The sequence below is a fragment of the Arachis hypogaea genome, chromosome 20, assembly GCF_003086295.3.
Source record: "Arachis hypogaea cultivar Tifrunner chromosome 20, arahy.Tifrunner.gnm2.J5K5, whole genome shotgun sequence".
NCBI lineage: Eukaryota > Viridiplantae > Streptophyta > Magnoliopsida > Fabales > Fabaceae > Arachis > Arachis hypogaea.
This window is the reverse complement of record NC_092055.1, coordinates 103,208,532-103,234,739: the sequence shown is the minus strand read 5'-3', so window position 1 is coordinate 103,234,739 and position 26,208 is coordinate 103,208,532. Positions and strand designations below refer to the sequence as shown.

General features: G+C 31.9%; 2 protein-coding genes across 2 annotated transcripts; one reads left to right on the top strand and one right to left on the bottom strand.

Moving 5' to 3' along the window:
- Positions 1 to 5,485: 5,485 nt before the first annotated feature.
- On the bottom strand, positions 5,486 to 6,896 carry LOC112782803 (uncharacterized). The gene has a single exon (XM_025825407.3). It carries the CDS (start codon positions 6,452 to 6,454, stop codon positions 5,687 to 5,689), a length of 768 nt encoding a protein of 255 aa, XP_025681192.1. The 5' UTR covers positions 6,455 to 6,896; the 3' UTR covers positions 5,486 to 5,686.
- A 1,763-nt stretch (positions 6,897 to 8,659) lies between these two features.
- On the top strand, positions 8,660 to 10,152 carry LOC112782847 (uncharacterized). Its single transcript, XM_025825477.3, has one exon. The coding sequence runs from the start codon at positions 9,160 to 9,162 to the stop codon at positions 9,925 to 9,927; it is 768 nt and encodes a 255-aa protein (XP_025681262.1). The 5' UTR covers positions 8,660 to 9,159; the 3' UTR covers positions 9,928 to 10,152.
- Positions 10,153 to 26,208: the final 16,056 nt, after the last annotated feature.

Genomic DNA, 26,208 nt, shown 5'->3' with positions numbered 1-26,208 from the left:
TATTCATGTTATTCGAACACTTTTTACATCACTTTTACCATCATACATGTTTTACCATTATTTTTCACATCAGTATGAGTTTCTAAATATCCTAGGTTGAGGGGAGGAGCCCTGTGATGCACCACTATTTCATGGTGCATTTTATGCTGAATTTATGGGATTTTATCATCTTTTCTCACACTTATTCAATGAAATAGCATGGTTTCATGATTTTCTCCTAATTTGTGCTTAAGTGTGAAAACATGCTTTTTAGGCCCTTAATTTGCTAATCTTAATTCACCTTTGATTCCACTAGATGCCTTGATGCGCTTGTTGAGTGATTTCAGGTTCAAAAGGCTAGGAATAGATCAAAGGAATGAAGAGAAAAGCATGCAAAATGGAGATTTCATCGAAAATCAAAGATTTAGGATGCATTCATCGACGCGTACGCGTACCAGACGTGCACGCGTGGATAGCAAAAACGCGAAACGACACGTACGCGTGACCCACAGTTACGCGTCGCTGCTCGCACGTGACTTCATTAAAGTGAAAACGCTGGGGGTGATTTCTGGGCTTCCCAGGCCCAAATTCAACTCATTTTCTGAGCCTATTACATGCAGAAATTAAGAGGAGTCAAGGGGGGAACACATAGTTTAGTTTACATCATGCTTTAGTTAGTTTCTAGAGAGAGAAGCTCTCTCTTCTCTCTAGAATTAGGTTAGATGTAGATTAGAATTTCTTAGATCTAGGTTTAATTCATGCTTTGAGTTACTTTTCCTTTACAAATTCTTGTTCCTCTATCTTTGCTTTCTTAGTTTTACTTTAATCCTTGTATTTGTTTACTTTGTTGTTGATGCACTCTTGTTCCTTTTATTTTCCTTTAATGCAATTTATGTTTGATTTCCTTTATTGTTGATTTGAGTTGTTGTTGTTAATTTCCTTGCAATTAGTAGTTGTAGATTTGAATTTCTTGCAATTTTATCTTACTTTCCTTTTATGCCTTCCAAGTGTTTGATTAAATGTTTGGAAGGATGTTAGAGTAGATTTTTGTGTTCTTGGCTTGGGATGGTAACTTAGGTGAAATTGAGTTGCTAATGTCCAAGTCCTGATAATTGGTGTCCATTGACTCTAGCTTCCACTAAGTTAATTAGTGAGTGGTTAGGACTTATGGATTAGGATTGGTGTAGCTCATTTGACTTTTCTTTACTTGTTAGAGGATGATTTAATGAGATTGATCCTTACAATTATCATGTTGTGGTAAGTGACAATGATATAGATCCTTAACCATCAACCCTTGCCAAAACCTTTTATCATTTGAGTTTCCTTTACTTTCTTCCAATTTATCTTTCATGTCCCTTATCCAAAACCCCAAAATATGCATCTCATAAACAATAAGAACACTTCCCTGCAATTCCTTTGAGAGACGACCCAAGGTTTGAATACTTCGGTTATTTTTATTGGGGTTTGTACTTGTGACAAACAAATTTTTGCATGAAAGGATTGTTTGTTGGTTTAGAAACTATACTTGCAACGAGATTTCATTTGTGAAATTCTATACCATCAAAAATCCATTCATCACCCTGCTGAGTCCTATGAATTAATAAAAGTATTACTGTTTCTTCTTTGATCCGTGTTTGATTTATTTCTAAGATGTATATTTGATCTTCAACATGGTGAATAGGATGATCAGTGACAATCAGCTCTGTTCATCATACTAAGACAAACGTGCCTGACAAACACCCGCATCTACTTTGGTTCGTGTGAATACGTGGCCGAAAAGCACGAACCAACAGCTATGTTTATACATCTCTCATACGGCTAATCCATGACTTCGTTGGGGACTTCTCGAGACACCAATTCAGCCGATTTTTGGAGAGATTAGGGTCTCCATGGTATAGGCTAGAATTCAAAGAAGCAGCATTCTCTAATCCGAAAGATTCGACCTCGTCTGTGGCGTTTTAAGTTGGATCGCCAAGAGAATGAACTGCTAGAGCTTCACCCTCCGTCAGATTGAATGACCATGGGCAATGGTGTTTGATCTGGAGCATAGGAGATCAATGACCACGGGCAATGGCTTTGATCACATACAACCTACCATAGAAGAAATCACTCACAAGCAAGGAAGACAGTAATACCAGAGTTAATCCAGAAAGGTTAACAACTCCAATCCTTAATTATAACCCTTTTACTGATTTCTTTTATAAAATACCTTATACCCTTCTCTCATATTCCTTTTAGTGATTCCATTCATATTCACAATCAAACTGCATTCAAACATAATCAACCTTCTGATCTGCCTGACTAAGACCTGCAAGAGAACCATAGCTTGCTTCAAACCACAATCCTCGTGGGATTAACCCTGATTCGCTCAGGTATTACTTGGACGACCCAGTGCACTTGCTGGTACAACAGTACGAAGGTGTGAGGATTCGTGCTACCAACTATGAATGCTACTTTGAGTTGTGTTCAATTCTGTTTATTTCAGGTAGCATTCGGATGGATTTGACGGAGTTTATAGAAGAAGAGGAAGAAAGTGGATGATGTTGTCAACCATGACCTCCTTGCACTCTAATGAATATAAATTGAGCTACAGAGGTCCCATTGATATGATTCCAGCGGCATTGGAAAGCTGACTTCCATTGCTTTCCAACGATATATAATAGTATACCCTTTTCTTCCATTTTTTACGGCCATGTTGTTGCCTAACTTGGAATTTCCCAGGTTAGGTGCCATAAATACAAGTCCTCCCATTGCATGCAGCCAGGGTGGTGCCTAACTTGGAATTTCCCAAGTTAGGCACCATATGAAAGAAGAAGCTTCAATTCCATTTGGTCAATGCAGCGCCTAACTTGGGATTCTCCAAGTTAGGCGCCAGCTCAAGAGAAAGGAGTGGTCCCCGCATCTATTTTGATGATGGCAACGAAGATTTTATTAATTTTTTTATTAAACTTTATTTTATTTACAAATAGGAGAAGATATTATTTAGTTTTAGAAAATATTTTTTACATTAATTAGGATTAGATATAAAAAGGGAAAAGAATCAGCCCTTCGGACTACTCTTCTCTCCTACCTCATTCCGCACTTTACACTTTTTTCAGAAGCCTAGTTTTCTCTCTGAACCATGAGCAACTAAACCTCCACTATTAAGGTTAGGAGCTCTGTTTATTCTATCGATTAATACTATTACTTTTCTATTTTAATTTATGTATTGATTTCAATTTCAAGAATTGTTGTCGTTCTTTATCTTATGAATTTGGGTGGAACAGAAGTATGACCATTATTCTATTTGAGTTCTTGTAAACCTTGGAAAAGCTCTTTATTTGAACAACAGCTTGAAAAATTTTTTTCCTAAATTTATAATTATCTGGACTTAACGGGATACGTGACATATAATCCTCTTATATTTGGATAATTAGGGTTTCTGTGGCACATAAACTAGTTTTGAACTTAACCCTCTAATTGGAATTAAGTGACCAAGAAATTGGCGGTTGATGAAGGTTAGAGGAGACTAAAAAGGTCTAAGGAATTAGGGTTTAGTCACATATAGTTTGCCATAAATTGAATCTTGCATGATTAAAGTAGTTGGTAAGAAAAGTTAATCCGAAAAATAAATATCTCTGAAACCTTAACTATTTTCTCTATATATTTCACAACTCGTTTACTGCTTGCTTTATTAATTCTCTGAATTACTGTTTGATGCAATTGAACTCTCAAAACACTATTTTCTGTTTGTCTGACTAAGCCAATTACTCAATCATTATTGCTTGATCCATCAATCCTCGTGGGATCGACCCTCATTCACTTGAGGTACTACTTGGTACGACCTGGTGCACTTGCCGGTTAGTTTGTGGGTTATAAATTCTGCAGTAGTCCCCAGCAACGATGCCAATGTTCCGAAGGTTACCTGAAATTGGATTGTGTTTGGGCCTGAACGTGAGGTCCAGGCTCCCTCTGTGACAGCGACGGACTTGTATTAGAGCTGAGGTGCCGCCGTCCAAGTTCTTTGTAAAGAGGTGGGGGTAGTACCTACAAGAGACTCTGATGTTTAAGTTAGCAAAGATTTTAGGTAAGCTTTTTTGTAGATTGGGTTCTAAATATATCTGAGTTTGTAGTATATTTATAGTAGAATAGGTAACCACCTTTTAGTGTAGTTTCACCTTTGATGGTGGATAATTGTTCCATTTTTCTAGGGAGTTATTGAGATCTCCCTTCTAGATAAGTGGAAGATATCTTAAGAGTTAGTTATTGTTTTAGCTTAATAAGGTTGAACTACCATTGTCATGCCGACCTCTATGAGGTTGGGTAGAAGTAGATGATGCCATTCTTATTGGGTGGACTTTTAACCTTTTTGGTCTTGACTTTATTTTGGGTCAGAATATGAAAAGTTTTTTTTTTTCAAAGAAAAAGTCTAGAGCACCGACTATAACATAAGCCAACTCAAACCAATTCTTTGTATTTTTAGTTTTGAAATTCGAAAAATTAGGGTAGTGGGAAGTTATTTTTTCTTTTTTGTAACAGACCTCCTGTTTTTTAACGAGTTGGCTCTAGTTGGCTACCTCCTACTTGGTTCTTAAGTAAAATCATTTTTTAAAAGTCAATCTAAACTAATCCTTAATTTTAATTAATACATTAAAAAATAATTAACTTTTTTTTTGAAAAACTAATCTATTATAGATCGAAGTTCTATTTAAAAATTTGTCGTTGACCAATAAATTTTATATATATATAAAATTTGAATTTATAATTCTTATTTAAATAAATTAATAAACTAATCATCATTAGTTGGCAAAAGATTAACAAGTTCTCAATAATCACTACCAGAGGAAAAAAAAATGATCCATTAAGGTCTCTCTTATTATATATAACACTTAAGTCATTGTTGTAAAAATCAAACATCAAAGTTAAATTTGTTATTTTTCTAACAAGGGAGTGATATTTTGTTTTTAATATATCCCCATACGCTACCACTATATAACTATGGCATCTTGACTTGGAGTGAATGGGATTGGGATCTCTTGATTGTTAATACTCAATACTGCTGATTAGTGTAACGAATGAAAGAACCAATAATTTAACGTAAGCTAGCCAATGGTGACTTTAATGTTAAATAATTTAAAAAAATTTCAGGTATTTTCGGAATATTAATTTTAATATTTTAATTATTAATTTTAATTATTAAAAAATATATAATATATATTAATTAAAATTAACATTTAAAATAATTAAAATATCAGTATTTTTAAAAATATCTGAAAATTTTTCAAATAAATTTATAATTGGTGATTATGATATTAAAGTTCATAAATGTATGGAAAAAACAGTCACAATTTCAACCAAGAAACTTGATCAGGGGGTGTAATTGTGATTTGTGACAAAGTTGACATTCAAATTGGAAATTCATTGACCATTCGCCACAATTGAAATTTCAGTAATCAACTAATTAAAACGTGAAAAAGACCTAATTCAATAACATCTACTAAAATACTAAGAATAATGGGAATTTTGATTAGCATGAAATTAAGTAATCCAATTATCAATTTTCAATAAATTAAAGAAGTAGTCCATGACATGATCCGCTTAACCTAAGATAGCATTTTTAATCTGTACAAATTGAACCACAGCGCCCTACTAATTACTATAACCACCAAGCCATGGTTTCACAAAATCATTGAGTGAATAGAGATTATGCAACTTCCAATACTTCCCGCTACTGCCACTGACTCTGTAGCAACCAACAATTCTTCAGCTGAGACTCCACGCTTTCTCTGAAGCTCTTCACCCGAACCAAACAAAAATGGGTCGAACACAAGCCCATGCCCGATCCAGGACCAGATCCGACCCGGCTCGTTTTCAAGAGGTAGCAAACCGGCCCGCACCCTACACCTTTCCCCTGAACTACGATTCCCCACGCTCTTGTTGTTCTTTCTGTATCGGAACCGCCGTCCTCCGCCTCGTCCTCCCCTCCGATCTCCTCCACGAAGATGACTCCTTCTGGCACCGGCGTCTCCCCTGACTCCCACCGTTGCTTCACCGCTGGCCAATCGTCAACAACCACCTGCTTCTCCGTCGTCGTCGATGTGGTGGTTTCTTCTCCCTTTCTCTTAGAAAAAATCTGCACCAGAAGCGGCGCCTCCTTCAGATTCTTCACGATTTCCACCACTGATTCCCTCATCCACGTGTCCAGCCTCTCCTGCGCCTCCAAGACGGCAGCGCTGTCACGGCCTCCTCCATTATTAGAATCCTCTCTCTTCCCGAACGGCTCAATGCTCATCCGATTCTCCACCACCGCTCCCCTAGCCGCCGCTGGCGCCGCCGAAGCCATCGAGATCCTCCCCTTCCACGCCGTGGAGCGCGCCAGGTCTCCGATCACGACGGAACACGGCGAGGCAAAACAACACCGATCCTGGATTCCGAAGTTAGCAGCGGTAAGGCGGCTGTTTCCGCCGCAAGCAATGCCGAGAGACGACGACGCCATCTTCTTCTGCCTGCGTGGATGGCGGGGAAAGGAAGAAAACACGCAGAAGAAAGGGAACAAGAGAGAATCTTAAAAGCCAAAAGCGATGAAAGCTTTTATTACTTTCTGTTTGTGACGAAGGGTTTGTGCTTTCGTCTGAAGAATTCAAATAAAGAAGGAGAAGAGGGGGAAGAACGAGAATCAGAGAAAGCTGTAAAGATAGATAAAGGGATAGAAGAAGCGTAATGGGTGAGGCGATTATTATAGTTTCAGTGACGCGTTCAAGATTAACGGTTGATCAACGCTTTCTTCAAATTTGACGGTTCTGATCTGATGCATAGGTGACTCTATCGGACTCTGACTCGGACTCCTTCTGGCTACTGTTTAAAATTCATATCACAACTAACTTACAATCCTAATATTTTTAGGCTGCTTTTGTTCCTCTGCGGATAAGTACACCTTATGCTCCAATATAGGAAGAATCCCTGGTTATAATATGAGCGCGTAGGCATATAGGGTGGGGTAGATTGTAGAGGAATGAAATTTTGAAGGGCACGAGGCTTGTTTGCATGGCAACGTGGCTTGGAGGGTAACTCCACGAGCCTTCCACGCTTTCGCAAATTGTAGCAAGTGCCAATTTTTGGTCCGGGTATAGGGTAGCCATGGGGTTTGATTACTTTGACTTGCTAAGATTGGAAGCAACTGTAAAGATGGAATGAGAGTAGGGGGAGCATGGAAGGAGTGCGCGTAGGGGATTGGAAGTGAGGTCGGTATGTGACGCGAGAAACGAAGGCGGAAAACGCACGAGACGGCATGCGAAAAGTGCATGGATTGCGAAGGCGAGCACACTGGGAGCATTCGCCGAGTGTGAACGATTGGCTAATAGAGTGTAACGTGGATGACACGTAGGAGTAGTGTGTTGCCATGTCATCATTATTCCTTTTTTTTTAAATGCAAAAATAAATCATATTTAAAAAGTGTTATTTTTCATTACAAATAAAAAAAATTATTATATTCCTAATAAAAATATGATTTATTCCTATGTACTCTCCTATATTCCCATATACTTTAGAGACGATGATAATGATTGTCGTTATCTATTATAAAATTTAAGAATTTGAGTTAATAATTTTTTTAAAATTTAAAGTAAAGGTTGTCGAAAATTAAATAAACTCTATAAAAATTAAATAAACGAGATAAGAGAAGTGTATGCGACACGTGTTTATCTCGTTTACAGTGTAAAATTATTTAGTTTACAGTGTAAATGAGATAAGAAAAGAGTATTTATTTCGATAAATATTTTTTAAATTATTTATTTTAGTAATTATTAAATTTATTTTATTTATTTAAATAAAAAATCCGTTTTTTTATCATTTACTATACTAATTTTTATATGTATATTTTTTATAAACTTTTTTTATTTTTGTTTGGATTTGTTCATATAATTTTTTATTTATTTTATTGTATTTCTTTTATTCATATGACAAATGTTGTTGATTTTTTTAATTTTTTATAGTGCTCTAATTTTTTAGATATTTTATTAATTTTTATGATATTTTTATTATTTTTTTATATAAATTCTTTTTTTCTATCCTTTACTGCATTGTATTTATGTTGTGTATGAAATTTTTTTATTTTTTTATTTGATTTTATTCATATAAATTTTATTTTTTTTATTGTATTTTTTTGTTCATATGATATATGTTGTTGGTTTTATGAAATTTTTATTATTTTTTATCTGTATGATTTTTTTTATTCTTTGATATACTCTATTTTTGTTTTGTATTAATTTATTTCTTATTTTTTAGTCTGACTTTGTAAAATTTATAATTGTAATTATTATATACTACGTTTATTATCAAAATTTTGTATAATATAAATTATGATCATATAAAAAAGATAAAATAAATAAAAAATTAATTATAAATAACATTAGAGTCATAAATAATAAAAAATTATAATCCAAAATAATACTAAATTAAAGAGTAGTGACCGTACTAGAAAAATTATAGAATATTTTTTTTTGTTTGACATTATAAAATTTATAGTATTTTTTTATATTTTTTTATTGTATTTATTTTATTTATATGATAAATATTTTTTATATTATTTTTGTTAGTATTTTGATTTTGCATGTATATTAAAAAAATTATTTAAATTGATATCTCTTTTAATAATTTTTCATCTAAAGATAATTTTGAGTAATATAATGCAAATAATATTTATTTTACTATAATCAATTTTAATATAAAGATTGCCAAACATAAATCATATTAACTCAAATTTATTTTTTATCAAAATCAATTTGATAAAAACTTTTATTTACAAACTGTAATCCAATTCCACACTTAATTGTGATATGAATTTTAAACAGTAGCCAGAAGGAGTCCGAGTCAGAGTCCGATAGAGTCACCTATGCATCAGATCAGAACCGTCAAATTTGAAGAAAGCGTTGATCAACCGTTAATCTTGAACGCGTCACTGAAACTATAATAATCGCCTCACCCATTACGCTTCTTCTATCCCTTTATCTATCTTAACAGCTTTCTCTGATTCTCGTTCTTCCCTCTCTTCTCCTTCTTTATTTGAATTCTTAAGCACAAACCCTTCGTCACAAACAGAAAGTAATAAAAGCTTTCATCCCTTTTGGCTTTTAAGATTCTCTCTTGTTCCCTTTCTTCTGCGTGTTTTCTTCCTTTCCCCGCCATCCACGCAGGCAGAAGAAGATGGCGTCGTCGTCTCTCGGCATTGCTTGCGGCGGAAACAGCCGCCTTACCGCTGCTAACTTCGGAATCCAGGATCGGTGTTGTTTTGCCTCGCCGTGTTCCGTCGTGATCGGAGACCTGGCGCGCTCCACGGCGTGGAAGGGGAGGATCTCGATGGCTTCGGCGGCGCCAGCGGCGGCTAGGGGAGCGGTGGTGGAGAATCGGATGAGCATTGAGCCGTTCGGGAAGAGAGAGGATTCTAATAATGGAGGAGGCCGTGACAGCGCTGCCGTCTTGGAGGCGCAGGAGAGGCTGGACACGTGGATGAGGGAATCAGTGGTGGAAATCGTGAAGAATCTGAAGGAGGCGCCGCTTCTGGTGCAGATTTTTTCTAAGAGAAAGGGAGAAGAAACCACCACATCGACGACGACGGAGAAGCAGGTGGTTGTTGACGATTGGCCAGCGGTGAAGCAACGGTGGGAGTCAGGGGAGACGCCGGTGCCAGAAGGAGTCATCTTCGTGGAGGAGATCGGAGGGGAGGACGAGGCGGAGGACGGCGGTTCCGATACAGAAAGAACAACAAGAGCGTGGGGAATCGTAGTTCAGGGGAAAGGTGTAGGGTGCGGGCCGGTTTGCTACCTCTTGAAAACGATCCGGGTCGGATCTGGTCCTGGATCGGGCATGGGCTTGTGTTCGACCCATTTTTGTTTGGTTCGGGTGAAGAGCTTCAGAGAAAGCGTGGAGTCTCAGCTGAAGAATTGTTGGTTGCTACAGAGTCAGTGGCAGTAGCGGGAAGTATTGGAAGTTGCATAATCTCTATTCAATCAATGATTTTGTGAAACCATGGCTTGGTAGTTATAGTAATTAGTAGGGCGCTGTGGTTCAATTTGTACAGATTAAAAATGCTATCTTAGGTTAAGCGGATCATGTCATGGACTACTTCTTTAATTCATTGAAAATTGATAATTGGATTACTTAATTTCATGCTAATCAAAATTCCCATTATTCTTAGTATTTTAGAAGATGTTATTGAATTAGGTCTTTTTCACGTTTTAATTAGCTGATTACTGAAATTTCAATTGTGGCGAATGGTCAATGAATTTCCAATTTGAATGTCAACTTTGGTTCCTTTTTTATGTCACAAATCACAATTACACCCCCTGATCAAGTTTCTTGGTTGAAATTGTGACTGTTTTTCCATACATGCATGAACTTTAATATCATAATCACCAATTATAAATTTATTTGAAAAATTTTCAGATATTTTTAAAAATACTAATATTTTAATAATTTTAAATATTAATTTTAATTAATATATATTATATATTTTTTAATAATTAAAATTAATAATTAAAATATTAAAATTAATATTCCGAAAATACCTGAAATTTTTTTAAATTATTTAACATTAAAGTCACCATTGGATAGCTTACCGTTAAATTATTGGTTCTTTCATTCGTTACACCAATTAGCAGTATTGAGTATTAACAATCAAGAGATCCCATTCACTCCAAGTCAAGATGCTATAGATAAAGTGTGTATTTAGATTACAGGAGATTTGTATAAAATTGATTTTGTGAAATTGATTTTGATAAAAAAATAAGTTTGTATTAACGTAGTTTATGTTTGGTAATTTTTATTTAAAATGGATTATAGTAAACTAAATATTGTTTGGATTATATTATTCAAAATTACTTTTAGATAAAAAATTACAGAAAAGAACATGAATTTAAATAATTATTTTATGTTATCTTATAATTTTATTTTAAATATTTAAATAAATTTTAATATTTTTTTAGTACTTTTAGTATTCTTTAGTACTCTAATAAGATTAATAGAATCATAATACAAAATAAAAAAAAATATTCCATACAAAAAATTAACAATAACAGCAAAAAAAACTCATAAAAAATTTAGAAATTTTATAAAAAATAATAATATACATAAAAAAGTATTAGAAAAAAAATATTATTAAAAAACAATAAACATGTGAATATGAAGGACATAATTGGTACAAAGAACATAAAGTTTAATCCAACGTGAAAACATCAATGGAAAAACTAGAATTTTTAGTTTTTGGTAAACTAGGGTTGAAGACAGAAATCACTTTTGCATTTCTAAAATAAAAATGTCGCCAAACATAAAGATAAAGCGTTCAAAGAACACAAACGAGCTTTTCTCTTTTCCAACGCAAATGCAAACACACCCTAAATCACAATCCTAGTATTTTTAGGCTGCTTTTGTTCCTCTGCGGGTAAGTACACCTTATGCTCCAATATAGGAAGAATCCACGGTTATAATGTGAGTTCGTAGGCATATAGGGTGGGGGTAGGTTGTAGAGGAATGAAATTTTGAAGGGCACGAGGCTTGTTTGCATGGCAACGTGGCTTGGTGGGTAATCCCACGAGCCTTCCACGCTTTCGCAAACTGTAGCAAGTGCGAATTTTTGGTCCGGGTATAGGGTAGCCATGAGGTTTGATTACTTTGACTTGTTGAGATTAGAAGCAATGGTGAAGATGGAATGAGAGTAGGGGGAGCATGGAAGGAATGCGCCTAGGAGATTGAAAGTGAGGTCGGTATGTGACGCGAGAAACGAAGATGGGAAACGCACGAGACCGCACGCGAAAAGTGTATGGATTGCGAAGGCGAGCACACGGGGAGCATTTGCTAAGTATAAACGATTGACTAATAGAGTGCAACGTGGATGACACGTAGGAGTAGTGCGTTGCCATGTCATCATTATTCGTTTTTTTTTTAAATGCGGAATATCCACGCGTTATTTCATTTCTTACGAGTTGGGTGTAACGTAATTATTGAGAAACCGAAAGATAAGGTATAAGTAACTATACCCGGTATGAATTTTTTTAGCTTGTACTACTGGAACTTGCAGAGGGTATTGTTTAACTAAAAAACCAGTTGTTCCAGGATTTTTTTTTTTTGAAATAAAATAAAAAATTATTATTTGCTCAAATTCAAAATTTTAATTTTAATTTTAGAAATACGATTTTTTTTGGTAGAGGGAGGTCGCCGTGCCTCCGGTCGAATCCCCGCAAACTTCTTTTAAATTTTCAAAAATTCTAATTTTTAAGTAGTATTTATAGGAATATACAAAAATACACAAATAATAAGCATGACTTTTTTAATATTGTTGGTATCAATAATAATTATTATGATCGTCTTTAGAAATACATAGATACACAGAAATAAGTCATATTTAAAAAGAGTTATTTTTCATTACAAATAAAAAAAATTATTATATTCCTAATAAAAGTATGACTTATTCCTGTGTACTCTCGTATATTCCCGTATATTTTAGAGACGATGATAATGGTTGTCGTTGTCTGTTATAAAATTTAAGAATTTGAGTTAGAAATTTTTTTAAAATTTAAAGTGAAGTTTGTCGGAAATTAAATAAACTCTAAAAATTATAGAGTTCGTCGGGAGTACGACGAACTTGTTCTAACAAAAAAATAGCGTATTTAAAAAATTAAAATTAAAAAATGAGATTTTAAAAAATAATTATTCTTTTATTTTATTTAAAAAAAAAAATCCGTTGTTCCAAGTTGCAATAAATAATATAATCCTCAGCATCTGCTAGCGTGATAAACATGGACGAACAATATATTATATATGTATTATTTTTGGTTTCAATTTGTAAGGGGTCTTGCTATCACACACTTTGGTCCTGATTTAAAAAAAAAAATTCCATGCTTTGGATGTGGATAGCTGTAAAAGAAGTTCTAACTTGTAAGGTTAGGTGAAAAATTTATTTATTTTTTATCAACTCCATCTTTTATTTTTTTTTATAAAATTTATTTGTAGTTCTTCCTATTTTTTTATAGTTCTTTATTTCAATTTTTTTTCATCAAAATTATTTAAATTTATTTTAATTATTAGCAAATTGAATATTTTAATTTTTTTAATTATTTTTAATATTCATTTTTGCATTTTTATTTTTATATTTTTTTGTTATATTTTTTATTTATATTTTTTATTATATTTTTTATTTATATAATGAATATTTTTATATTATTTATGTAGTGTTCTAATTTCTCATATTATATTTTTATGAGTTTTTTTTAGGATTTTTTATTTAAATAAATAAAATAAATTTAATAATTACCAAAATAAATAATTTAAAAAATATTTATCGAAATAAATACTTCTCTCTTATCTCGTTTACAGTGTAAACGAGATCAGAAAAGTGTATGCGACACGTATTTATCCCCTTTACAGTGTAAAATTATCTCTTTTACAGTGTAAACGAGATAAGAGAGGAGTATTTATTTCGATAAATATTTTTTAAATTATTTATTTTGGTAATTATTAAATTTATTTTATTTATTTAAATAAAAAATTCATTTTTTTATTATTTACTATACTATTTTTTATATGTATATTTTTATAAAATCTTTTTTTATTTTTGTTTGGATTTGTTCATATAATTTTTTATTTATTTTATTATATTTTTTTATTCATATGACAAATGTTGTTGATTTTTTTAATTTTTTATAGTGCTCTAATTTTTTAGATATTTTATTAATTTTTATGATAATTTTATTATTTTTTTATATAAATTCTTTTTTTCTATCCTTTACTGCTTTGTATTTATGTTGTGTATGAAATTTTTTTATTTTTTTATTTGATTTTATTCATATAAATTTTATTTATTTTTTATTATATTTTTTTGTTCATATGATATATGTTGTTGGTTTTATGAAATTTTTATTATTTTTTATCTGTATGATTTTTTTCATTCTTTGATATACTCTATTTTTGTTTTGCATTAATTTGTTTCTTATTTTTTATTCTGACTTTGTAAAATTTGTAATTGTAATTATTATATACTATATTTATTATCAAAATTTTGTATAATATAAATTATGATCCTATAAAAAAGATAAAATAAATAAAAAATTAATTATAAATAACAATAGAGCCATAAATAATAAAAATTTATAATCCAAAATAATACTAAATTAAAGAGTAGTGACCGTACTAGAAAAATTATAGAATATTTTCTTTTTGTTTGACATTATAAAATTTATAGTATTTTTTTTTCATATTTTTATTTTTATTGTATTTATTTTATTTATATGATAAATATTTTTTATATTATTTTTGTTAGTGTTCTGATTTTGCATGTATATTAAAAAATATTTAAATTGATGTCTCTTTTAGTAATTTTTCATCTAAAGGTAATTTTGAGTAATATAATCTAAACAACATTTATTTTACTATAATCAATTTTAATATAAAGATTGCCAAACATAAATCATGTTAACTCAAACTTACTTTTTATCAAAATCAATTTTACAAAATCAATTTGATAGAAACTCCCATTTATAAACTGTAATCCAAACACACACTAAATTGTTTCTATTATTGAATAATAGTTTATTTAGTATTCTAATTAAATTCATTTTTCTTTTTTTTTTTGGGTGACTAAATTCATTTTTCTTTAGAAAGAAACATTGATATTAATTTATTTTGTAAACTAAACTCTTATTATTGACTATTTCCAATAACATTATGCAAATGATCAAGAGAAAAATAAATAAAAAGAATGAGTATTAGCTCAAATGGTATAATCTCTCCATACTCAATTAAGAGGTTGTGGGTTAGAGTTTTCTATCTTTGGTAAAAAAAAAAAAAATAAATAAAAAGAAGTTAAATTATAGGATGTAACTAGTGCAATGATAAGCCAATGAGTAATAGCTCAAATGGCATAGTCTTCCCATACTCCATTAAGAGGTTGCGGATTCGAGTCTCCTATCTTTGATAAAAAAAAAAAAAAACTAATGCAATGATAATGTTATATGATATTTCACTTTCTTAGTTCCAAATATTTTGTTGGGAACCCAAAAAAAAAGAATTTTATTGTCTAACATACACGTTATTTAGCGAATAAAAATAACACTTTTTTTTATATATTTTATCCTTTCAAATAAAGAAATAAACTAACAGAATAAATTTTTAGCACTTTTTTTTAAATAATTTTAGCACTATTTGTTAGAAACGAATGACATGCAAAAAAAAAAAAATCCATAAAATTTATTAGGTAAATTATATGATAAAAATGTAAGTTTACAGATTTTTTTTAATAGAATAAAAGAGAGATTAATAAAAGGAGACTAATAAAAGTAGGACTTACATTTTAAATAATAAAAAAATAATAAAAAATAACTATAAAAAAATTATATTCTTTCCCTATACCACTTCAATATGTACACCCCCAATTTATTATTGAATCTGTCTCTGTTAACATGATAATTCCTTATTTATTTTGGATGCGTGTAGCTAATTAATAAGTGTTTCAATCATGGATTAGGGAGGAATCGAAAATGCTTTATCTTGATTTGATTGGAACTCCATTAATTCCTCCACCATAAACGAGAAAAATTCAAAATTTATACTGTGCATGCATGTAACTAGCTATTCATCATAAATAATTTTTTAATCAATTATTATCTATTATAAATTTATAATAATTAGTTTTATATATATATTATATCTCAAATCTTTTTTTATATATTTAAAATTTAAAATTATATCTCTTTAAAATTAAAATATTTAAATTTAAATTTAAACATAACATAACCAGAATAACAAACTAAAATTAAATTCTAACTAAATTAAAATAAAAATAATATTATTAAAATTATTTTTTTTGTTTTAACTATTAAGTCTAGTAAATAGTTATTTAATAAGAATAATAAACACAATTATTTTTGATAAATTTTAGATGTGTTAAAAAATTATTTATATTAAAATATATAAATACAAATTTTAGATATGTATCAAAAATATTTTGTGTATTTTATTATTTTAGATGTGTTAAAAATAATTTATATTATGAAAAATATAAGTATGGATTTGAAATGTTAACTTATTATTTTGAATCTATTAAAAAAATTATTTATATTAAAAAAATATAAGCACAAATTTAAACGTATTTTAAATGTGTACCAAAAATATTTTATATATTTTCTCATTATTATTTTAGATGTATTATAAGTATATATAAAATAATATAAAAAATACCTACAAAATATATGTAAGATATACATGCTTGATTATTATATTCTTTAGTGTTTGCATAAATTAAAGTTGCTAATTCCTATGGTTTTATGTTCCTTAAATAATAAAGAGAAAAGAAAAGGATTAATGATGGAATTAGTTTTTAAAAAATGGGTCATTTTTCAAAATTTATTTTTAAATAATTTTATTAATTAAATTAATTTTTTAAATATTATAAACTAATTATTTTTATTATTCTGTCACATAATTAATAATTTTCGTCAACGATTTGATGATATAAAGTGTTAATTAATAGCATACATATTACGTAGTATGTTTAATTAGACGTTGAACAAATATGTTTATAAAAATTTATCAATTTAGTCAATTTTTTAATTATATAAAACTTTAATCCTAATATGCTAATATAACTTAACTACACTAAATTGATAAATTTTTATAAATATATTTGATCAGCGTCTAATTGAATATGTTAAATGTCATGTATAATGTGAATTAACGTTTCATGTCATTAAGGCTACGTTTGTTTCTGAGAAGAAGACAAGACACTGATGAGAACAAGATACAAAAGGCAGAGACACAAAAATTTTGTGTTCTTGTATTCTGTTTGGTGATAAATTAGAACAAATTATAAAAATTTAATTTATTCTATTTTTTTCATTTAAAAAATTTGAGAAAAAAATATAATAATAAAAAATATAATTATAAAAAATTAACAAGAATAATAAAAGAAAAATAAAAAATAAATTATGTCCCTTGTTAGTGTTTCTGTGTCCTTTCTGTCAGGATAGATACAAAATATACTAATTGTTTTATTTTTAAAAAAAATTGAAAAAATTAATTGATAAGATTTAAATTAAATCTAATTAAAATGTATTTATTTAAAATAAATAAATAATTTAATTAAAATATAATTAAATAATATTATTAAATTAAAAAACGAACAAAGGCTGAATTTTAAAGAATAAGTAGCATTATCCAAAATTAAAAGTCACCGAAACAACATTTGAAAAAATTTCACATCCATCGTGACAAAATTGCAACATCGATGAAATTGATTTCGTACCATATCAACCTACAAAAATATATTAGAAGAGTAAAAAATCCAAAAATATATGATTAATAGTTTATTGTTCGAAAATTTTTGGACTATATACCACATGGGACATGGCTATTATTTTAATACAAAAATACTATTTTGATGGTTTTCAATTAAAAGAGATCTTTCTTGAAAGTTGTATCCAAGTACCGCTAAAAATTTATGAATTATTTTAATATATATGAACGATTAATTTTACTTCTAATTTTTAAACAATTAATCAATTAAAAAAACAGCTTATGAATGACAAATATGGACTAAAGAACAACAAAATAAAACATCAATGTAAATTTGTATACAATGGGTTTTATTATTATTTTACTAAAAAATATTAAGCTACTCCCTTTTAATTCTCTTTGTTCACACATAAATTATGAATAATCTCTATAATATTTTATTTATATTCTGACCCAAATAATTAAGGATCACAGATTTAGTAAAGATTGAACTATTTTGAGAAAATCCATTAAACTTACATATTCAATTTAATAGAATTCTAGATCAATCAATCTGTCGGAGCGCAAGTTTTGTGACCCACGACCAACTCAACTTGTGCAATAAAAAAAGTCTTTTCACTCCATTATTTTAGATACTCATCTACAGGTTAGCAACCATTATAACGTGGGATAACTCTCCATATCTCAGGAGAATACTGATGCGGGTTAATTACAGGTTCAGAAATTTTCAAGTCTTAAAAACTCAATTACGTCGCAAGTATGGTCTAAACCGACAACCAACTCACAATCAAAGTTTAGAAGGTTGTCACAAAAATCAAATCAATAACTAGGAGTTGAATTTCGGGTCGTTCTTCCTTGGACTTGCAATTGAATGCACATTGTTGGTTATGGAATTTGGGAGTTTTGAATATGAATGCGAAAAGGTAAGGTAACTAGAATTAAAGAAAAACTAACAATAAAATTGCAATAAGTAAAAGCAGTAAGCAAGTAAACAACTATCTAGTAAGCATGCAATCGATATGGTAACAATTAAGAGGTAACTATACTTGGAAGTAATGGAATTAAACTAAAAGGACTAAGAGAATAGAGTAAATAAAAGAGATGGTAATCAAATACTTAAAAGGTCATGGCTAGGGTTGAGAAGTTAGGCTTCTTATCCTTGTTATCAACCACAAACATGACAATTATTAAGAGTTATTTTCACTATATCATCCCCTAATATCGAAGAAAAGTCAATTAGGCATAATTATTCTCAATCCACAAATCTTAATCAACTTACCAATCAAATTTGGCAAAAGATTAGTGTAGTGAAAATCAAATCAACTAACAACCCTAAATTACCAATCAATATTGGACATTGATAACTCAAGAATCCTTAATTACTCAACCCCAATCCAAGAATTGAAAAATCTACTCCATAATTAAATTAAACATTTCATCAAACACTTGGTGAGCAATAAGAGAAAACATCATGAAATCATAAAAATTAATCAAAATTAAATTTAATTACTACCGAATATCAACAATATCAATTCACTAAAACATATAAAATATAAAAACATCAATATATTAATAGAAATTCAAAATTAACAAAATCCACAAATTAACAAAATAAGAAGAAGTGACTTGCAAAAAGTTTCTAAATAGAATTAAAATGGAGAACAAACATTCAAATAACAAAACTAGATTTAACTAAGATTCAATTCAAGAACTAGAACAAAAATTGATTAAAAAATTCTAAAACCTAGAGAGAAGAAAGAGCTTCTCTCTCTAAAAACTATAAATCATAAAAACTCTTTACACACTCTCAATTGGTAACCCCCCTTGTCTTCCATTCCCTTGGCCTTTTTGCTTCTTTCTTCTCTTCAGAATATAGCTTAATTGGGCACTAAATGAGCCCTAAAATTGTGGTCATGTGCTTTCATTAATGAGGCATGCGCTGTATGTCATGCGTATGCACGCGTCGTGCATGCACACTAATTGAGAAAGATGCGTACGAATGGCAGCGGGATCTTCAAATCTTTAATTCTCCATTATTTCTTCACTTTTGCATGCTTTTGCTCCACTTCTAAGTGATTCTTTTCCTGTTAAACTTGAGATCACTCAACAAACACATTACGATATTAAATGGAATTAAAGTGAATGAAAGTTGACAGTTTTAAAAGCCTAAAAAGCATGCTTTTAACTCTTAAGCACAATTTAGGAAAAAATAATAATAACATGCATTCTTGGTGAATAAATGTAAGATAAGTTAATAAACTCCATATTTTTATCCAGAAATTATCATAAAATAGGGGTTTATCAAATACCTACCCATTATCACAAGAGGGGCAATTCTATAGTGATGACCAAGTCATTACTTTTCCTATAAATTCCTCATCAACCTCAGGGATTTCTCAATCCCAATTCACTTAAAATTGCCTAAGACTCTTGATAACTTAAGTATCATACTCCCTTGTAGGTATCTGCCACCATCATCCACTCGAAGACGTCGGACAGCTTCACTACTTTGGTGAACAAATCAGAACCTTTATTCAATGGACTATAGACCTCACATATAGACCCATATGACTTTGGTTTCAGGTATTCTTGCAGAACATTGGCGCTGTGTGGAGAACTGGAGATCAACCTTCAACCATGACAAACTCACATCCTGAAGACGAACGTACTGCATCTGACTCAAGATCATAAAGTGGAGTTCATCGTAATGATGATCGAGCATTCTCTATATCTCAGCAGTCTAAAAAAAGCAAAGATGAGCGACAAAGATGATGAATGAGCTCCTAAATTCACATACCAGAAAGACCAAGGATTGAAAATATAGCAAAGATCATAGGCTTTGTCCATGGTCACCAAGGACAACTTGACCAACTAGAAATCAAGTTGGAAAAATAAAGAGAGTCCATGCCACAGTTGTGGAGGGAATTACGCAATCGAAAGAATTGGAAGACAAGTTGAAGAAATTGGAAACTGATCTAAGAAATAGGGGAATTTGGGAAGAAAAAGACTTAACTCCTTCAGGTAGTGACCCTTTTTCGAGGAAATCATGCATGTAAAGTTTCCCACGAACTTTAAGAGCTCAGATATAGACTTTTACGACGATACAACCAAGATCCCCAACATCACCTCAGTAACTTTAAAAGCTTAATGTATTTAGCATATGTGTCTGATGTAACTCGATGCAAGGTGCTCTTGACCGTATTAACCAAGGCAACCATACAATGGTTCAAAATTTAACCCCAAGGTCAATATCATTTTTTGATGATTTATCCAAAATCCAACTTTTCATTCAAAAAGACAAGACCAAACACACTCCAAATTTTCTCAAGGTAAAACAAAAGCCAGGAGAATCCCTTAGAGCCTATATGGAAATGTTCAATAAAATTTGTTTGAAAATCCAGAGCCTACCAACAGAGATGGCCATCATGGGGTTGGTGAATGTACTCAATAATGGACCTTTTTTCATAATCAATTTTAAAGAGGCACCTAAACTCTCTCCATGAGGTACAAGAAAGGGTAGAAAAGTACATTAACATGGACAACACAATTAAGGAAAACTTATTAGAACAAGGAAGTTAGCCAGAGTGGTAGAAAAGAGGAACAAAGATATTAGTGAATTGAGGTTTGAGATGTGAAATAGATGAAATTTGAGTTGAAATAAGTAAATGAAGTAGGTTTGAATTTGGTTCAGTATAAGAACGTGAAGGGGTTGGTTTGTGGTAAAATTGTTGAGTGAAAATGTTTTGGCTTATGAACAATTGAAAGAATTGGTAAATGTGTGTTTTTTGTTAAAATAGATTTTTAGCCAACTTCGACGGGCTGTAACTCGGTCCGCAGAGTTGAAAAATTTTCAAAATTAGATTTTTATGAAAATTCATTTATCTATCTTTCCAACAGTTCAAGAATGGTTGAAAAATAAATTTTGTATAAAAAGATATGAAGGATTGAAAATTGGGTTCAAAAACTAATTTTTACACTTAAACAACTTTTTGGCAATTCTGCAACACTGGCGTGCAGAGGTGCCATGTGACGCGGACACTGGCCATTGTCCAGTGGTCCCGCGTACGCGAAAGGAGGCATGCGTACGCTGCAATGTCAAAATTGCCCACTTGCGTACGCGGACGTAGTACGTGACGCGAGGAAAAGCTCCTATCTTCAACACTTGCGTACGCGAACAAGGACTCGCGTACGCGACTCCCAAAATTTCAATCATACGTACGTAACCCATAGGCATGCATATGCACAACCTCCAAGTTTTGAAAAAGTGTATTTTTAAGTCTTTTAACCATTCTTTTAGCCTTTTAAACCTTTATAAACACCGATAAGAGTATAGAGCCGGTGTAATTAAGAATGGAAGAGTTAGAGGCCGAATCTAAAGAGTTAAGTTAGTGGAATTAAGGAAAATGAATAAGATGGAAAGTGACGCGTGATAAGGATGAATGTGATGAGGAGTAAAGATTGAGTATGATGAAAATGATGATGATAATGAGCGAATTGAGTGATGGATGTAAGTTATTGATAATTGGTGAATGATGGCGGATTGGGGAGGTTGAGAATTCCCTTCGAGTTATATGTTGTACAAGTGAGTGAAGTTTTAGACAAGATGATGATGGTGAGTGTGACGAGCACTATATCCCGGGATGAATAGGCGAGTTGAGGTAGAGGATTCCCTCTCTTGTGTTGTGACTATGATTAAAAAGACAATAAGAATTGTGTTGTGCGGACGGTGGTGTTATCCCACTCATGTAAAGGTAAGTTGAGATTGAGGATTCTCTTACTAGTTGTGATAAACAAGATGAGGTTGAGGATTCCCTCTCTTGTCGCGGTAGACGAGCTTGAGGTTGAGGATTCCCTCACTTGTCGCACAAGAGAGTTAAATAGAAGGTCGAGGATTCCCTTAGGTTTAATTCTGTAATGATTATTTCAGATAGTGGGCATGTTTGCTTGTGTTGAATTAAAATGAGTTTCGATTGGATCCCGCTCACTGATAGGCAAGATAAAGTTGAGGATTCTCTCTCTTATTGTAGTGGGCAAGTGAGGTTGATGATTTCCTCTCTTGCTACATCGGGGAATTGAATGGAGAAGGTTGAGGATTTCCTTCGATTCAATTCCTAGCTGCGGTGTGAATGAGTTAGGTTGAGGATTCCCTGTCATTACATCACAGTGTCTCTCTAAATGGGAGCTTGAGGATTCCCTCCTTGAAGGTTACGGTTCCCTTCGTATTGAGAGACGATATCCGGGTTAGCTACAGGGTGTGTTGGGTTGGCTGTATAATCGACAGATGAGCTCATTGGCCATAGGGCAGACATATATCATATTTGCATATGTTTGATTTGTTTTGCTTTGCCTAATTGTATTAGTTTGCCTAACTGAATATGTTATATGAATAAATGCTACTTGCCTTATTTACCTTACTTGTGTATTACTTGTTTGTATTGTTTCTGCTTATACAACTGAGAGGTCCCTTATGCTGATGTTGGTTGACGCTGAGGGATGTCTTTGTCAAAATGAAATGATGAAATGATTGATTAAAAATGATGAGTATTGAACAGGATGATTTGAGGTATTGATACAGAATAACTGAGTCAAATTAACTAAGGGTTGGTTCCGTTGGAATGTTGGAAGGTTGTGAGAATTATGGAGATAAATGATATAAAAGGTTTAGATTAGAATCCCTTAATTAGTTTCCTGATTAATTAAGGATTAGTGAGAACTTACCAATGGAAAATGACATGTCGACGTATGGAGTTTAAGATGCTTAGCGAGTTCTAATTATAGTGCATTGTATTTATTTGGCACTTTTACCGTACTGGAAACCCATGGGTCATGGATTCTCATTTTGTATATATTCTCTATTTTTTAGATGCAGGTCCTGGTGCTCAGTAGTGAGCTAGATTCGTCTGGTCGATGGTGAGGTCTATTTGATTCTGTTTTGTACTTTCAGAATCTGTCCTTTTTATTTTGAAAATATTTAATATGATGCATATAAATATTTATTTTAGAACTTGCCTATAAAGGTGATGATGTATCCTTGGGAGAGATAGGAAATTCTGTTGTCAACTGCTTTTACTCCTGTAACCCTAGCCGGCCTAAACTTTGCGGGTCGTGGCTAGTGGCTATTTACTTATGTTATATGTTTATATCCTATCCTTATCATATCCTTCCTTACTGCTTATCTTTACCTTCGTTTAAATGTGCGCTTTATCTTCTGTTTTATCGATACGTGAGAGTTTCTGTTTGTGATTTTATTTTACTCCTTTTCAGGCTTCTCATTTAATTTTTTCTTTCAACTTATAATACATATATATATATATATATATATATATATATATATATATATATATATATATATATATATATATGGGAGAGATAGGAAATTCTGTTGTCAACTGCTTTTACTCCTGTAACCCTAGCCGGCCTAAACTTTGCGGGTCGCGGCTAGTGGCTATTTACTTATGTTATATGTTTATATCCTATCCTTATCATATCCTTCCTTACTACTTATCTTTACCTTCGTTTAAATGTGTGCTTTATCTTCTGTTTTATCGATACGTGAGAGTTTCTGTTTGTGATTTTATTTTACTCCTTTTCAGGCTTCTCGTTTAATTTTTCCTTTCAACTTATATATATATATATATATATATATATATATATGTATGTATGTATTATAATCCCCCTTGAGAGTCGTACCACCTTATTATCATTAAGTTATGACTCGAGCATAAGGATTTGAATATTAGGGTGTTATATTATGGTATCAGAGCAGTTCGTCCTCGTGAGCCTGAGGGATGGACTGCTTATGCTTCAATGCATACTCTGATTATGAGTATACTTTTGAGAATTCGAAGCACTTAACTTGAGATATTGAGACTGATCATCTTAATATCGCTTGTTTGGTGTGGACATGACCCGAATGATGACTCGTGCACGTGGTCAAACCTGAATATGGAGAGAAAATGAAGAAGGTACATCGGGGGATAACCAAGCCATGCTCTTGGCTACTATGACTTCTCTTTGATAAACCCCAATTTTGTGGTTTATCTTGTATTGAATTTAGTGGATTTTATCAACTTTTTTCATATTTATTCACTAAAATAGCATAATTTTGTAAATTCTCCCTAAATTGTGCTTAAGAGTAAAAATATGCTTTTTAGGCCCTTAATTTGCCAAATTTAATTCACTTTAATCCCATTTGATTCCTTGATATGTTTATTAAGTGATTCCAGGTTTATAAAGCAAGGATTGGATTGAAGGAATGAAGAAAAAAATGCAAAGTGGAGAATTCATGAAGAAATGAAGTTTTAGAAATCTGCTATTCGTCACGCGTACGCGTGACAAGCAGCACGTGACCAACTTAATAAAGCACGCTAGGGGCAAATTCTGCAGCTGCTAAAGCCCAATCCAACTCAATTCTGAAGCTATTTGAGGCCAAAATCAAGAAGGATGAAGGGGACAGAAATTAGGATAGTTTAGTAACATTCTTTAGGTCATATTTTAGAGAGAATCTCTTTCTTCTCTCTAGAATTATGGTAGAATTAGGTTAGATTTCTCTTAGATTTAGGTTTTATTGCTTGTTTTGATTTAGTAACATTCTTTAATTGAGTTCTTATTATTGTTTTCTTGCATTTGGTAGTCATAGAATTTATTATTTCTTGCTATTTTACTATGCTTTCATTTTATGCCTTCCAAGTGTTTGATAGAATACTTGGTTGGATTTTAGTGTAGAATTTTGTGCTCTTGGCTTGGGTTGAGTGATTAGAGACTCTTGAGTTATCAAACTCTTTTGTTGATTGGTGATTGAAGATTTCTTGTTGGCTTGAATTCTACTAAAACTAATCTTTGATTAGGACTTTTGGATTAGAGTCAATTTTGCTCACTTGACTTTCCTTCAATTGTTAGAGGTTAATTAAGTGAGAGCAAAAGACAATTACCATCATAATTGAGGATGATAATGAGGATAGGAATTTCAATTCTCATTCCTTGCCAAGACTTTTCTTAGTTGTTAGTTTTAATTTCTTGTTATCAAACCCAAAACCCAAAAAATATACACCCATAACCAATAACATGCACACTTCCCTGCAATTTCTTGAGAGATGACCTGAGGTTTAAATACTCTCGGTTTTTATTGGGTTTGTACTTGTGATAAACAAATTAAACTTTGATTAAAGGTTGTCTATTGGTTTGGAACTATACTTGAAATGGAATTATTTTGTGAAAATTTTTAACCGACGATTTCCCTCTATCACTTTTATGAATCCGATGTGCGTAAATACTACGGCTACAAACCAAGTTATGGAATGAATGAACGGGAACGGTAACGGACTTGAGGGGAACTAAGCTAATGGAGGTCCGATAACTTTGGCATCCTTTTTGAAGGTCAATCCCCAATATCAAGGGTTCAAATGATGCGACGAAAACCAATAATTGGTTCCAGGCGATAGAAAATGGCAATGCAAGCGCAACATGTACCTGAGAGTCAGTTGGTGGAATTCGCTGCATATCAGTTAAGTGGAGAAGCGCAACACTGGTGGCAAGGAGCTTACCGACTGCTACAGCAAAGGAATAGAGATGAGGTGATTACCTGGTAGATGTTCAAAGGGGAGTTTTACAAGAAATACTTCTCAAACTCTGCAAGACAGGCTAAGGAATTAGAGCTACTACAATTAAACAAGGATCAATGTTGGTGGCTGCTTATACGAGCAAATTTGAAGAGTTGTGTCATTTCTCACAGGTTTGTTAGGGTGCTCCTGAAGAATATGAGGGGTGAAAGTGTATGAAGTACCAAGATGGTTTGAGGGATGATATCATGCGAGTTGTGGCGCCTCTTGAGGTTAAGAGTTTGCGGAGTTAGTTAACAATAGTCGAGTGGTGGAAGAGTGTTGCAAGAAAACTGATATAGCGAGGAGTGACCACAGGGAGTCCCATAGAAAGGATCTAGACAAAGAGTTTTGCGCTGAGAGGAATAGACTTCAA

What these genes read in the sequence shown, in the direction of transcription:
- LOC112782803 (XM_025825407.3), bottom strand. Translation starts at nt 6,454, where the DNA reads ATGGCGTCGTCGTCTCTCGGCATTGCTTGCGGCGGAAACAGCCGCCTT.
- LOC112782847 (XM_025825477.3), top strand. Translation starts at nt 9,160, where the DNA reads ATGGCGTCGTCGTCTCTCGGCATTGCTTGCGGCGGAAACAGCCGCCTT.